Source organism: Nanorana parkeri, unplaced genomic scaffold (genome assembly GCF_000935625.1).
Source record: "Nanorana parkeri isolate BGI_ZX_2015 unplaced genomic scaffold, ASM93562v1 scaffold157, whole genome shotgun sequence".
Taxonomy (NCBI): Eukaryota; Metazoa; Chordata; class Amphibia; order Anura; family Dicroglossidae; genus Nanorana; species Nanorana parkeri.
The window spans coordinates 656,333-672,128 of NW_017306425.1; the positions used below are offsets into that span (position 1 = coordinate 656,333).

The 15,796-nt window shown below is 45.0% G+C and overlaps 1 protein-coding gene across 2 annotated transcripts in view; it reads right to left on the bottom strand.

Moving 5' to 3' along the window:
• ANXA4 (annexin A4) overlaps positions 1 to 15,796 on the bottom strand; it is a 72,742-nt gene that overhangs the window by 47,422 nt on the left and 9,524 nt on the right. Inside the window, exons 1-2 of one of the 2 annotated variants that reach the window (XM_018554409.1) lie at positions 11,865 to 11,960; positions 3,205 to 3,258 (exon numbers count right to left, since the gene is read on the bottom strand). In XM_018554409.1, coding sequence (XP_018409911.1) covers positions 3,205 to 3,213 — 9 coding nt within the window. In that variant the 5' untranslated portion in view covers positions 3,214 to 3,258; positions 11,865 to 11,960. Of the gene's footprint in view, positions 1 to 3,204; positions 3,259 to 11,864; positions 11,961 to 15,796 lie in introns of those variants that run through there. The other variant, XM_018554408.1, reaches the window with a different exon arrangement.

Consider the following 15,796-nt stretch of genomic DNA (forward strand, 5'->3'; position numbering starts at 1 on the left):
CCCAACACTCCCCCCTCCTCAGCTCCAGGATCCCCCACCCTTCCCCGCAATAATGCTCCTCTCCTCCTCCTACGGGATCTCTCAATATTACTTCTCTCCTCCCCCCTCCAGCGTTTTCCTTCATACTGTGTGTCTCTCCTTCCCCTCCACCATCAGCTCCCATGCATTCTCCACTGAAGAAGTAAGACACAATATAGCTACCTGGGCTTGGTCCAAGACTGTAGTCCAGTAGCTCTTCACATACTAAAACAAACATGCTTAACGCAAAGGCAGAATCTAACTTTGTTGTACAATGATCTTACAGCCACCTTTATGTATTCAGTACAGGCCGGTATAATGGATCACAAACAATGAAAGCATGAAATACTAGTTTTGGTTTGTATGTTGGCCAAAATACACTAGCTCATCACCTTCACCTGGGGCCTGGTAAGTACCTGAAAAAAGGGTCCAGTAAATATATTTACTTTTAGAAAACCTGTGGTGAGAGAATATGGGGGTGCTATTGTTGACTTCCTAAAGGTGGCCATACACTCTACAACCATCGCAAGACTTTAGTCTTGCGATGGTTGTACAGGGATTAAAAAAACGTACGATCTGCCTATCTTGGACAGGCAGATCGCACTCTCGATCATCGCAAGCCCGCCCCCCTGAGGGGCGGGCTTCTGATGACCGCAATGCTGAACGGGCAGTGTGCGCGTGCGCACACCGGCCCGCTCGGCATTTGTCTTCCGAGCACCGTTCTAACCAGCCGAGAATCGTACGATTCCCGGCTGGTTTTCGAACATGCTGGTTCGACAGAAGACGTGCGACCGTACAGTAGAAACGGTCGCACGTCTCCGTTCACACTGCTCGATTATCGTACGAAAAACCGATCGCATACGATTATCGTACGATAATCGTGCAGTGTATGGGCACCTTTAGAATACTTGCTGAATGGCCATCTCTGACTGCATTACTTAAGCTGCTCATGAGAAAATTATGGCAGCTGCCATTGCAGTCCTCTCCTTTGAGAATGCTAGTTCCCTGGCGCTCATGTTGATAGTTTGGTTTCAGAGTGTATTGAATCTCTGACCTGGAACAAATATAGTGATGGAGGCATTGTGACACTTTTCTGACACTCATTAGCTTGTTCCTGGTTCATGACTCAAAAGTAATGAAACAGACGCAGCATATTTTTAAAAGTGGGTCAGCAAGGGCAGCCTCCATACGTTTCTCCAGACAGAGTCACTGGAAGTATGGAAAGCAGAGACAGATCGGCAGCTAGTATTCTTAGAAGGTCAGCAATGTCATCCTCAGATTTCTCCCACTTTAAGGGCGCTAGAGCGGGGGCTGCCTGATGTTCTGCTTTTTTTTCAATTGCAGTACCACAGCCGCGTGGGTTCTTGGTTGCGGCATGGTCATTGTTCACAATGGTCGCATTTGACAAGAGGCACTACCTGTCGATTTGTTCATGCTGTCTAAAATTTCATGTGACGTGTATACAAGCCTAAGTGGCTGCTATTTTACCTTTAGGTGGGATGTTGGGGGGGGGGGCAGTAAAAATGCATATCAACTGCCTCTTTTTACCGCCCGTCTGAACAAGGCCTTATGAGCTAAATTAGAAATGTTTGATTCCTCTATCCAAGCTAATCCCTCTACTGGGATATTATAGTGCGACAGCAGCAGGCGTGCCACTGTCAGAACACCAGCACAGTGACTGTAGATGATTGGCTGTTTGGGAGAGAATTTTTAACTTGGCTTTCAATCGACAAAAATTATCTTTTGTAGAACAGAGGTCTGCAGACAGGGGCCACACACTTGTCCAATTTCAGCTGAGTCGGCAAAACATGACTGAAATTCGTTTAGTGTATGGCGGGCTTTAGGTCAGAATTGCTGATTTGCATGCCTGTTCCAGATCAGTCCCTTAAAAGGTCCTGAAGTCACTGGATGAGCATGACAGCTGGGTACATCACATTTTTAAAAGGAGAGATCACCATTAGCTAGCTACATATCCTTTCTACAGGTTTCCTTTAAAGAGAATGTCAAAACCTAACAACATTTTCTTACTTGCTCTATTATGCGCTATTAAACATCCCTTTGAAAAGCGTTTTGTTATATCTGTTTAAAAAGTGCAAATAAATACCTGCTGATCTTTTCAGAAATTCAGAGCTGTCCTGTGTATGCTTCTTATAACTACTTTGTTTTCATTTAAATATATTTTAATGTATGTGTGTATATATCTGTGATGTGGCTACTAGACATTTAGTGATAGCCAGGGCTGTAGTCAGCCTGTCTGCAATTATAGTGGTAGTTATCTGGTTAATTCCAGGTGTCTAGCATTGCCTGTACCTCTCTGGGATGTGGGATGGCCAATGAGATACACTGTAGTGTACATACAGTACAGCAGCCAATCAGTGGGTTTCTCTCAGCCAGTGGTGCATGCTGGGACAGGGTACATATACCGGAGGGATTTGCCATGTGCTCAGACTAGCCAGGACCAGCCATGGAATAGGGCTGGGTCCTGTTCAGCATGCCCCCCAGGCTAGGCCTGGGGGTGGGCATGGGCTGGTGTGAGGGAAAGGTTTCTCTGAGGCCTCCAACATGGAGGAGGCCTGTGATGCTGAAAAAGCTAGAGAACCGGGACCAATGCAGGCTGCTGAAGTGCCCTGGATCTAAGTGGACTTCAGGAGTATGGTTGGTGTCTTTCCTGGTTGAGAATCTGTATCCATCCTGCCTAGCTGCTACATCAGTTGCTGTCCGCTGTCTCCCAGGTGGATCTACACTGATATTCCTACAAGGTCTGGTGAGTCTGGAGCTTTTGTTGGTTACCCCTGGACACATAGAATCCCTATACCCTCTCTCCCCAGTGAAGATGTTCAATAAATCGTTACTTAGCATTTTACTACTGGAGTGGACATCAGTTTATGGTCACCAGAAGAAGGGAGGTTAGTGCTAATGGGTAGGCTCTGAAGATCATACTCTAGACAGACTAGAAGTGAACTGGGCATCCAGCAGCTCCTTCGGGGGTGAGCGCTACAATATAACATTTTTATAAAACATGTTTAAATTATTACATTTTATTTTTTTAAACAGCATCCACTGGGATAAGAAGGGAGCAGAAGATGGCGTGTGACTCTGCTATAACAAAAGCACCCCGCTATCTGTTTACAACCTCAGAGAGAAGGATTACGATTATCACTATACAGTATATAGATTAGTACTTACTCCTGCCATATTATCTTCTTAATGGCACTTTGCAGATTGTCAGACAGATATCGGCTGAAGAAAAAAAAAAAATAAGGTTTATTCAGTGAGTAAACTATAATTTAGTGTAATATCTGATTAGCTTTACACATTATGAGTAAACATTCAGAAAACATGCATCCTCTGTTATCTCGGTTATCAATAGGGAGGGACCAATTACAGATCCCATGAAGCTACATACGTTTCTCACATTGAACATATTGCCGTTTTGTCGCCAGCATACAACTCGTTGACTTTTCTACAAAACACTTTTTTGTAGAAAAGTCAATGTAATGTATATTCTTCTATACACTATCGCAAGAACATGGCTATGTAGAGTATCTTTTAGGGCATTGTAGCCAAGCCCCAGCCGGCTTGAGATGGAGCGTGTGCAAGGAGCCAGGACACAAAACATTAGGTGTGGAAGTAGTGAGGACTCCTGAGATTTCGGTTCTGTAGCTGTGGAGTTAAACTTTAAATATTTTTGTCCTTGGTATGTTCCTAAAGCTGAACTCCAGCACACAAGTTAGCAAATAGCAATCTAACTGCATAGTCACTTTGCTGCTCAACCATCCATTGATGGGAAAATCATTGTAAACACAGGAAGACTGGGCTTCCAAATGGTCAGTGCAAAGGACTTCCTATAATGAAGATTGGTCACCCACATGCACTAGGTGACCAGTCACCTCACTGGCCACTAGTAGTCCTGTGCAGGCAGAGCTCACATCAGTATCAGAGCTAAATGCTGTAGTAAGTCCCTACTACTACAGCCAGGCTTTTCTCCACAGGTCCATGTTCCACTGATCGGCATCCTCAAGCTTACCATTGCCTTGGATCTCAAGATCCCGGATTCTGGATAGGCTCGAGTGGAGATATGCTACAGCAATTGTGCCATTAACACTACAGTCTGACATTTTCTGCACATGTACAGTTCCTACAGATCCCTCCCAAAGACTGGTGCCGTTGAGTGAATTTATGATGTCATAGCAATTGTATGGATGTAAAATTGCAAACTTTACTGCAGTTACAACATTCCAACAATTTTATTCTTAGCACAGGGAGTGGCAGCCATATATGCCAAGGTTAGACATACCATTTGTGCACAAGGCCCCTTTGAGACTTAAACTGGCCATAAACTGCATGAATTTTGGATGGGTCCGGCTGACTCAAGGTTGAGATGTGGGTGGCCTGCCACCACCACTCCATTTCACAGGCTGAAAATTGTCAGCTGAACTGACTGTTTGGGTATTGACAGGTTCAGGTGCCAGCGGCCAAAATACAATAGCCCGGCCGGGGAGCTACCCCCATCCACGCTGTTGAGTGTAGATAGGAAATCAAGCATTTTTTCTTGTTCTTCCCCACAGGCTGCTGGGGCTGAACGACTGGTATATGGTGAGCTTTAGGCCTCATTTACACAGGGTAGAGTGGGGCCGTACAGATCCGTGTGGTGTGAAGGACAGATGCTGCGTGTGATTGTATGCAGCAGCCTTTTCTTCCCTATGGGAGTATGCGGCCATACGCTCACCCGAGGTGCACATCCGTGCATGTGTCCATGCTCGGATGTGCAGCCTCGTGTGAGCGAATTACAGCATACAGCCGCATCCTCCCATAGGGAAGAACAGGCTGCTGCATACAATCACACGCAGCACCTGTCCTTCCTGGGAGCTGCCCGATACGACCGTGCATGCCGCACAGATCTATATGGCCCCACTCTACCTGTGTGAACCTGTGATGATGAGTGATTAGACCCCCCTCCCTCTGTCACTGTAAATCTGGACACATCTTACTTCAATCTAACTGCAAATCATTACATGGTGAATAAGAGTTTTTACTTGGCCAACAGTTTCATGTGGAAGCGCAGCAAAAATCAGTCATGCACAGATGCCCTTTGGACATGTGAGCTATGCATACGTAATCATGCAGCTTTAAAATGTCTTAGACCTTAAGCTCCGCACCTACAAGTGGCTTATGAGAAATCTGGCTCTGGCAGTTACTGGACGGAGCAACGGAAGTATGGAGGACTATAAATATGAATTTGCAGAAACATTTGCCTAAAAATACTTGTATATGGATTACAAGTCAGAAAACCGACATTTCTGTCACCGATACGGATAAACTATCCCATTTTAATACAACATGTCTAGCTTGTTTGCCTGACAAATCGTCCATAATCATCCCTTTCTTTCCATGTCCCTGATTTGTTTAGGGATTGCACGATCCCCCCACCCAGACACCATGTACACATCCTGGCTCACCTTATCACAAATGCAAATAAGTGGCTGTACATTTACAACTAGAAAGCCACTATTCCTCCGTTCTCTGGAAACCTCCCTTTCCACTACATTTAACTCATGGTTTTGGGCTTCTCCCTTTACTTACAAACTTGTAATTTTACCATAAAGTGGTTAATGATTTGCTAAATTATTTTTTCTGCGTGCTTCCCCCACCGCCAACCTTTGTCCTAGATACCACAAGTATGGCGTAAATACACAGATGGGGCAACACCTCCTGTTCTGAATTAAAAGGAGATTGAGACTGGTCCTGTACATTCAATATTACAACCTTTATTTTCTGTATATATTCTGGAAAACAACAACAGGCCTACGTTGGCCATACAAAACCTTTTACTTGTTGGATATCAAACTTTCCTGAGCAAGGTTAGCAAAGTTGGACAGTTTAGGGCAGGGGCCCCCACAATTTTTCGTCTGGACATCTACTTTTCAAATGATGAGCTCAATGAGATCTACCAACGAAAAAACACCTGCATTTAGGGGCGGGGGGGGCTGGCCGTTCATTGAAGTCAATGACACCGCAGCCACACACCCCCGCCCGCAGTGCAATCACCCGCACCCAGAACGCAGGCACATCAGTGCCTGCGTTCTGGTCCAGTACAATCTGGTCTTTTCTCTTGCGCTCGCTCGTCTCGCTCTCTCCCATTTCTATCGGCTGTCTCTTCTCTCACTTTCTCTGCTGTCTTTCTTTTCTCTCTCTGCTGTCTCTTCTCTCACTTTCTTTGCTGTCTCTCCTCTTTCTGCTGTCTCTTCTCTCACTTTCTCTGCTGTCTTTCTTCTCTCTCTCTCTGTCTTTTCTTACCTCCACTGCAGCAGCTTCCCGGGTCTCCTCTCGTGCGCCGGCGTCCTGTCGGCGCACGAGAAGACAGCAAAGAAAGTGGGGAGAGGTGCCCCGCCCATTTCCCATCTGCGGCGTCTGACACATTCAGCATGAGCACTGCAGGAGGACAGGACACAGCCGATCGCGATCTAACAGTGTTCGCTTAATGATCGACTGGTAGATCGTGATCGACCTAATGGGCACCCCTGGTTTAGGGGATGGAGTAGATCTGAAACCAAAATGTTGTCTTTTCATTTTGGATAGAATAGGGAATTGATAAAACCCTTGTCAGGTCTTCCCCCACCTATGTACTTTTGGGAAAAAAAATGCCTTCACTTCCTGTCCTATAAAGAGAATAGGGAGCTAGAGGAAGCTTGTCCAAAGTATGGGAAGTCCTTCTGGTCACCAGAACCCATGTCCCCATTGGAATATTTCCCCATGTACTTGTGTTCTGGTGACAACTCAAAACGGAATGAAGTTCTACAGTCGGGACACAAACAGATACACTTTAACAAGATGAGTCAGAGGATGTCTTTGACCAGGGTTTCACAGGTTTTGTTTGGGAACCCCTCCAGTAAAAAATGTAAAAGGGGTCTTTGGGTTAAAGTGGAACTGAATCCCAAATTTTATTTAAAACATTTTTTTGCATGCAGTAGAGAAAGATTAGAACACCCGTCAGGTTTTTATTGCTGCCTGTTTCCACAATAAGAAGATTCATCCTTCCTATTTGTCCTGGTGAACGTAATCACTAAAAGTGATGGAAAATTCCAAATTTTGGGCTGTCATCGGAACAGGAATAGACAGGAAATCTTCGAATGGGGACACTAGTTTTGCTGACCCTGCTGAACACCAGGGATTTCCCTCAATTTTTAGGGATTTCCTCTCATTTCCTGTTGTGGCTATCAGACTGGAAGACGAGGGAAATCTCCTCAATGGGAAAGAATCGACAGGGGTTTAAAACTCATAGAAAAGTTTTACCTTCAGTTCTACTAAGGTTACTTTTAAAAGCTTTTAGTGCAACAAGTCAGGAAATAAACTTTGTTTGAGGGACAGGCCACAAATGTATTTTTACTAGTTAGCTTAAAGTGACACTAAACTCAGGAGTTAAATCTTAAAAATACATTTAAGTACCTAACTATTGACAAAAAATGTATCTTGTGTGTGTATCACTCGTCTGTAGATCCTCAAATCATCTCTGAATTGGTGCGGACGCTGTCCTTCCTTCTGGAGGGGGGCTACTTGTGTTCCCCATGGTCCCTGTGTGTGTTGTAAAGTTGTCACCGCTCCAAGCTCACTCCTGTGATGGACTACAATCTCATGTTTAGTTTACTAATTTGTATTGAGATTGTAGTCCATCACAGGAGCGAGCTTGAAGTTTGTTAAGGTACATGAATAAATTTTTAAGATTTAACGCCTTACTTTAGTGTCACTTTAAGGGTGCCCATAGACATTAGAGGCTGTTGGAGATACAGGCATGATTCAACCACCTTCAGTCCCTCCGACTGGAAAGCCTTCCTTGTGGGCTTAGGCTTAGAGGGGAAAGCAAATGCGTTGACTGATATGTAATTTCCATGGGTACCTTTAAAACAAAGTAGTCATCAGAAAAATATATAGACTGCCACTGTTGACTTCTAAAAAAAACGCTAGTTGGCTTGCTGATATGAAGCTTTGGTTCCACCGAAACAAGAGTAAACATAAGGACTCATTTGCTGCAAACCTGTCCTGGGTGTGTGCGTATCTGAAGCCAGATAAATAGAGTTTCCAAATGAAGGTCAGCAATGACCCAATGTTGCTTTATTTGGTGTACTTTAAGGACTGTTAAAAAAAGCCATTGCCCAACTAGAATAGTCCCCCCAAGTGTAATCAGCAAAGAAAAGTATATCTAGCAGCTGTTCTCAGCACCATTGTCCCATTACAGGTATCACCACATGACCTGGTGACAAAGCCTATTGTCCAACACTGGATCTCTCCCATAACATGTCTGCTACAAGCACATCCTGCCTTCAGGTAATGATCACCTGATAGTACAGACTCATTTATACTACAGTGATAATAAATACCGGCATTCTGCACACATAAAAAGGGATATGACCTAATAGGTGCTCAAACCATTTTGTAATTTATTATTGTTTAAACTCACCCCTGCACTATATTATGCAGCCTCGAGGCTTATCTGCAATTGCCAAAAAATCCAGATATCACATCCTCGCAACTATGGAATCTTTCCACACATCCTGTATAATGTTTGTATATGGAATAAATCTAAAAGAGCACTTTTCTGTTTAAAGCTGAACTCCAGGCACAGAAATGGTCATTTCAATATAATAGCTACAGAGAATATGTCTGTGAAGGTTCTCATTCATGCAGGTCATGGTATATCTGAAAAAAGTCAGTCAAGGCAACTGGACTTTCTGTATTTTTCGTGAAGTCGTTTCAAGACCTTTCAAGCTGGTTGGATGACCAGTGAAACGTCTTCAAGAAAAATACAGCTAGTCCAGTTTCCATGACTTCTTTTTTACAGATATACAGAGGATATAAATCCACTTTTTGTGCACAGAATATCTTTGCGAACCCACATATTCCCTTTTAAAGGAAGTTGTGACATCATGCTAAATTCCCCCATAATGGTATATATTATAGGACTAAATGACAGAGTATATCTCCAGACAAACACAAAATCCTCCCTTTGCAGGGGGGCCACCCCTGCATTGCAAGGGTTGACTGCTTATTTTTGTCTAGGGGGATTTTTTAAAAACAGTTGTACTTACCTGATCCCCAGGCAGTTGGCGCTCCCCCCGAGAGGCGTCTCCAGGCTAGGTGTCACCTGCCCGGAGGTTGTTATGCGCGTGCGGTCATCTTTTTCGGTGGCAACCCAAAATTTGGGACTTTATTTCACCTGATAACGGTCACCAGGCCAAATGGAGAGCAATGAAAACCTGACAGAGGTTCTTATCCCTCTCCACTTCATTGGCTTCAGTTAGGTTACTAAAGATGTAAGCTTTCAGGATACCTCAGAACCCTTTCATCAAGTATGTCTTGTACACAGTATAACAAATGAAGGAATCTAAAGGTATCCTGGAAGCTATTACTTAATCTCTGAACTCTGTGATATGTCTCTGAAAACCATGTAACACGTTTTGTTTCTTACCGAGCTTCAAGTCTGGCAATGGTCCTTTCTTCTAGTAATTAGCTTTCCTTTGGCTTTTCATTGGCTAAAATGCTCAAGTGCAAAAACCGCACGTTCAAACGCACAAAATAAAAAGCATGAAAAGCAGCCAAAGATCCCCGCGCTCCCCATGCTGTGAATGGGGGATGACAGAGGATGATTTGTGTTTTTGACTGTTTTAAAACATTCTCTGCTCTACCAAAAAAGTTTTGGTATTGGACATTGCTTTCAGTGTGCTGCGGACAAGGCAATTGCCAACAAGAGGTTAAAGCATAAGATGAGTTGAGAACGGCCCATGCAGTCTGATGTGCAGGAAAATAAAACAAGCACATGGAAAAAGCCTGCAAGCCAGCGGTGGGCAGGACACAGAGCCGAGTGTGTGATGATTACCATCTTGGAGGATCTCTTTTTGCAGCAAGAATTTTGGTTTTCTCCCACTTCTGGCCGTGCCAGTTAGAGTCAGCCTTCAGCAGAACGCAGAGAGTTTAAAGCGGACCTGTGGTGTACACACACTGCATTTGTCCTTTTCAGCAAACATCAACTTAAAAATTTAAGTAGCTGGTGGAAAAAAAGACGGCCAAAGAGCTGATCGTCCTGACTGTAGCCAATGAGCCGCAGTCAGGGTTTGCATATTCTGACAGCGGCTGGTGTCAGCTGTCAGGGGAGATTCCTCCATCCTTGCTGGGGGAATCATATAAAGCTGACCATATACCTAGATCAGGGGTGGACAACTCCAGCCCTCCAGCTGTGCTTTAACTACATTCCCAACATTCCTCTGCCTCTGGGAGTCATGCCTGTAACTGTCAGTCTTGCAATGCCTCATGGGATTTGTAGTTCCAGAACAGCTGGAGGGCTGGAGCTGGCCACCTCTGACCTAGGGACTGATTTATAACTTTACACACTGGGTGGATGCCGTTGCACATCAAAACCAACACAAGATGGCGCTGAGGAGTATAGCAAATTCCAGTGCTCCTCACCGCCATCTAGTGGCAGTAATGTTGTGCAAACAGTTTATTAATCAGCCCCCCTGGAGATTTCTCTCATTCAGTCCACTGGGCTTAACAAGAGAAATCTTTACATCTATGCCCACCTTTACACTACGCAGACCAGAAGTCTGGTCGTTCAGTACTGCATATTATCTAGATGCCGTTCGGCATTGCGGTTATCAGAAGCCCGCCCCTCAGCGGGGTGGGCTTGCGATCATCGAAAGTCTTGCGATGGTTGTAAGGTGTGTGCCCACCCTAAGGGCGCACGGCTTCCACACACCTTACGATAATCATACGATCGCGGGATTTCCCACGATTATAGCACGATTATCGCAAGGTGTGTGGGCACCTTAAGAGGGGGATTTATCAAAACTGGAGCAGACCAAATCTGGATCAGCTGTGCATGGCAACCAATCAGCTTCTCTCTTTCATTTACAAATCGTAACTGAACAAACTGATAAGAGAAGTTGATTGGTTGGCCTGGGCAACGGCTCCAGATTTTGTCTGCTCCAGTTTTGATAAATCACCCTCTATCTGTTCCCCAAAAAAATGATATAAAATTAATTTGGTACAGCGTTGCATGACTGAATAAAAGTGCCTCAGTGCTGAATACTAGAAAGAAAAGTCTGGACAGGAAGGGGGTTTAACACCCCGGTTTTCAAGTGGTTAAGATTTATTTGCACTGCGACATGAAATACAGCCAAGCAGCATAAGCACTTTTATTAATGTGTCACATGCATCATAAAACCAATGTTTCAGGGCCACGCAGGGTTCCTTCCCATGTCACCTGGAGGAAGTGACCCTGCGTGGCCCTGAAACGTTGGCTTTATGATGCATTGATAAAAGTGCTTATGCTTCTTGCACAATAGCGAGTGCTGGTGACCTCCATTATCGATTATATTGTGGCGCAGCGCCATCCGTGTTGTCACTTCCAGCACCGACATCTGTATCGATGGTCTGTACGCTGTACGGAGTGCAGGTGACTCTCTAACACTTGAACGCTTCTGTCACATCACTAAACTGCAACAAGAAATGCTTATTGCCAACTGCTGCATCTTTCTATTCAGTCATTGCGATGTAAATCCCGGAGTTTATAGGACTTCCACAATAAAAGAAAACTTTTCTCTGTACGCCATCCCATCGATGGGGTCACCAGTGTGTGCGTTCATGAACGGCGTCAATTTCTGGGACATTTTCTGCCCCCCTTTCACATCTCGGTCATATTTATGGCGTTTGCTGGCAGCCTGAAAGTAAAAGGTTTAGCTGCAGATATTACACAAATCATGTCTGTCTTTGAAGCATGTAAACGTTCACAGATATCCCACGTACAAACTTCCTGCCAGGATAATAAACCCCCAAAACATAAACCCCGCTCTTACAAAAGTCAGGACACAGGCCGCTCCTGATCGCTCCACACCCAGCTGATTAATGAGACATGTAGAGGAGAATAAACACAGATCCTCAGAGTTTCCTGCCCACTAGGCGGCCCGTGTACACACACACACATACTCACACACACACACACACACACAGGCACTCCCTCCTTTGTATTTTTAAAGGGAACAGCATGAGAAGGGATTACATATGGTTATAGTTAGGCCTCATTCACACAGAAAATCGGCCGTCACGTACAGCTCCGTGCTGCGTGCACGGCCGTATCGGGCAGCTCCCGGGAAGGACAGGTGCTGTGTGATTAGTACGCACCTCCTGTCCTTCTCTATGGGAGTACGCCGCCCTATGCTCACCTGAAATGCACGTCCGTACGGGTGCGTGTCCCCCGGCTCAGACGCAGACAGGATCCATCCTGTCATTGTACGAGTACGCAAGTACGATCTGCCTGTCCAAGATGAGCTGATTGTAAGTTTTTTTAATTACCTTACAACCATCGCAAGACGAAAGTCAAAAATAAATGAAACAAATCAATGTTTCATTTACGTCACTGGCTGCCAGTAATTATGAACTTCAGAGGTAAAGCAAAACAAAATAGAAATGTGAAGATGATTCACAAGCTGCTTTCTGAGCTATTGATTAGTGGCCATTATCCAAATGCCTGAGACCTTCAGTTTTGTATGATTTTCTCAGCTTTCATCAGTGAAGGCAGGCAAGGGCTAATACATTGATTCTGGTATGTTCTATTAGACCTTTCAATCCCATTTGTGGGCTCTTCTATCTTTATGGAATAAACACTAGCAGCATGTTAAGGAATGCAGGCTGTTGTTCCTGCTATGGCACTCCCAGCATCCTCCAAAATTTGTGCATGGCCATAAAGTAGCCAGACTTAACCAGGGTTCTATGGAACTCTGTGATTCATCCAGATTTTTGCCAGGAATCCCTTGAGCTGTGGCTGATTGACTTCCTGTTTGATGGTGCCTAGGGCTGTCCCTATAATGAAGCAGCCTGAGGTAGTTGTGGTGACAGTAATGAGGTTGTAGCCCCGGAATATTATTTTAAACATTCCCGCTTCACCATATTTTGCTGAAACTCTTAGTTTGAACCACAATGGGCTGACCTGACACCGATGGGTTAAATTTGTCAACATTCCAAAGAGAACATATCTGCTAATCTGGGTCTGTGATCTTTATAGTCCTTAGCCCTAAATCACCTAAGTGAGGTACAAGGTATGACCTCATAACCTTTTTATGGCCAACCTTAAGAAAGAAAACAGCCAGCACCTGTCAAGCTCAGCTAGAGATTGCCTGGTTGGAGAACAAACTAACTGACCTTTAGTTCAAGTTTGGCTATAAATATTACCTAATATTCATAATTTGGAACCTGGTGGAGTTATCTGAACAATAAGTGTATAAATAGCTGTGTCTCGTCATGAGAAATTCACACATCAATCATGGCTGGGTTACGATGGTCAGAGGCAAGCCTCTACGATGAGACACAAGCCTCGGTAACCCACCTGGGCCAGCCATAATTCACGCACATGCCAAGTTTGGGATTGATCTGAAGCTAATGTCATGACAGTAATATGTAAGAATATTAAACTATGTTGATATAGTTATGGAATTGACAGTTTGGGAAGGGGCAGAGGAGAGGATTTTAAAATACTTAGCCCTCCTGCTACCCTCCCTAGTCCTTCCCAATTGGCTTATGGGCCGGCTCAGGGACACACCCTAGAGGACCAACAAAAAGCTGCTGCGCAGGGCAATCAAGTGGCTCTCATAACATCAAGAAGCTTGTCGTACCATCCAAAGTAACATCCACAGAACACATTACCATCAAGGACAAACAGTCTGCCTTACTTTAAGAGAGAGTCACCCAGATCAATCTTCAGTGCAATGTATTGGACTTTGTCAGAACTTATAAAACCCTGGACTGTTAAGTATTCCTAATTTTATTCACTTTTTATTTTCACTGCTGTTATACATTTGTCTTTTCTTATTAATATCTTTTTCTGTATACTTTCCTGCACCATTTCTTTGATTAAAGGACAATCTTTAAAATCCTTAAACTTATCTCTACGCTCTAAATAAGAACAGAAAGCATCTTTGCCTCCGTGAAGAGCGCTACCATATAGTGAATCTTGTCTGAGAGGACAGCGGTATCATAGGCTTTGTTTAAGCTCTTATATTGTCACAGCACTTGCTGAGAACGGTGCGTGTTCCTGTTAATACACGTGGTGGCAGCTACTGTTGTGTGTAAAAAGGGTTAACTGCGGAGTTAACCAACCCTAGTGACGATCGTGCTCAGTCTGCTGGCCTGAGATTGTGTCCCGCAAGCTGGGGAATCTTCATGCAGGGTGAGGCTGGGAGTGGTATTGCCACTTCCTTGTGACATCCGGGCCGGTTCGGAACTGCGTATAGTCACGTGTTATTGACGTACAGTGGGTTCTGACCAGGCGCGTCCCTTACAGTTGTCTCAGGCGGCATCTCATTGGGGAGTGGCCTGATGGTAGTGGTAGAGCGGCAGAGGCATGGCACGGTGCGGTGTGGCTACCTGCCAAGTTTACTTATGTCACTAGTTGTCAGGAGCCGAGATTGCATCCTGGCAACTAGTGATGTCAGTGAGCTGACAGCACGGTCCTCCACCCCACTTTGAATGACAAATCAGTTGCACTGCACTCAGTGACCATTCCCTGACAGCACAACCAATTTTCTTGCATTGGAGCCAGTAAAGCACTGCAGGTGCAATGCTCTGTTTCCTGCAGATTTTCACTTCTTTCCCATGTCTGTACCAAGATATGGACATTCAAGAAAAACTCCAGGAGTTTTTTTTTATTAAAGTGACATTAAAGGCAAAGCAATTTTTCCCTCCCCCCAATGTTAATGTAAGCACTTACCTTAAATGATACCTATTAATCCGATCTTCTTTCCTGTAGCTTTCAGCCTTCTCTCCAGCGCTGTGGCGAGTGTCAGACCCAGCGCAGACTCCTCTGTCCTTGGTGGTACTTCCTGTACCACGGTGTCTGAATACGGGTGCACGCGTCCATAGACTTACCTTGTGTCTCTCGTCTCCCGGCCGAAAATCCAAACTGCGCATGCGCCCGCACGAAGATGCTTTGCGGCTACCCAAGCATTTTCGGACTGGAGCGCGCGGCGAAGACGGGTAAGTTTAAACCGCTTTTAAAGCGGGTTTTCTTTTTTTAAAAAACTTTTTGCATATATCTACTGCTTGACAGCAGTAGATATATGCAAAAACACCAGAGGGTTTAGAAACCCTTTAACCCTTGCAGTGGGGCTACTCCTGCACTGCAAGAGTTAACTGCTTGTTTGCGTCTAGGAACTAAAATTTGAAAAAAGTTATACTCCCCCCATCCTCGGAGGAGACTGGCTGTCACAACACTCCCTCCAGCCGCTATCCTCAACTGTAGCAATGGTGAGACCATTGGCATCCTCACATCCTGTACATACAGGGCCGGATTTCCCAAGGGACACCGAGGCGGAGTCTCGGGGTGGCAGGGAGTAGAGGGGCAGGTAGTTTTATTTCTACATTTAGCCCTGCTTCAGGCCAGCAGAGCTAAATGTACAGCTGGGAAGCCAGTGTTTTATTACACGCGATCCCGGCGATGTCGCCGAGATCACTTGTATTATGCATGCAGCTCCACCCCCCACCGCCCCCCTTCCATGGTCCGCCCCCACCTCACCTGGCTGCCTCTCCCCGCTGGCCACCTCCCTTCCCGCCATGCACTCGCAGCCTTCCCCTCTCACCTGTCACAGGAGAACCAGCACAGTGCTGTGCTAGAACTCCTGTATTGGAGGTGACAGGTTCAATAATGACAATCTGTCACCTCCAAATGCTATCACACAGGGGATTGTTAGCTCCTGTGTGATAGCAATAAAGTTAAGTGAGAGAGAAAAAAGATAAA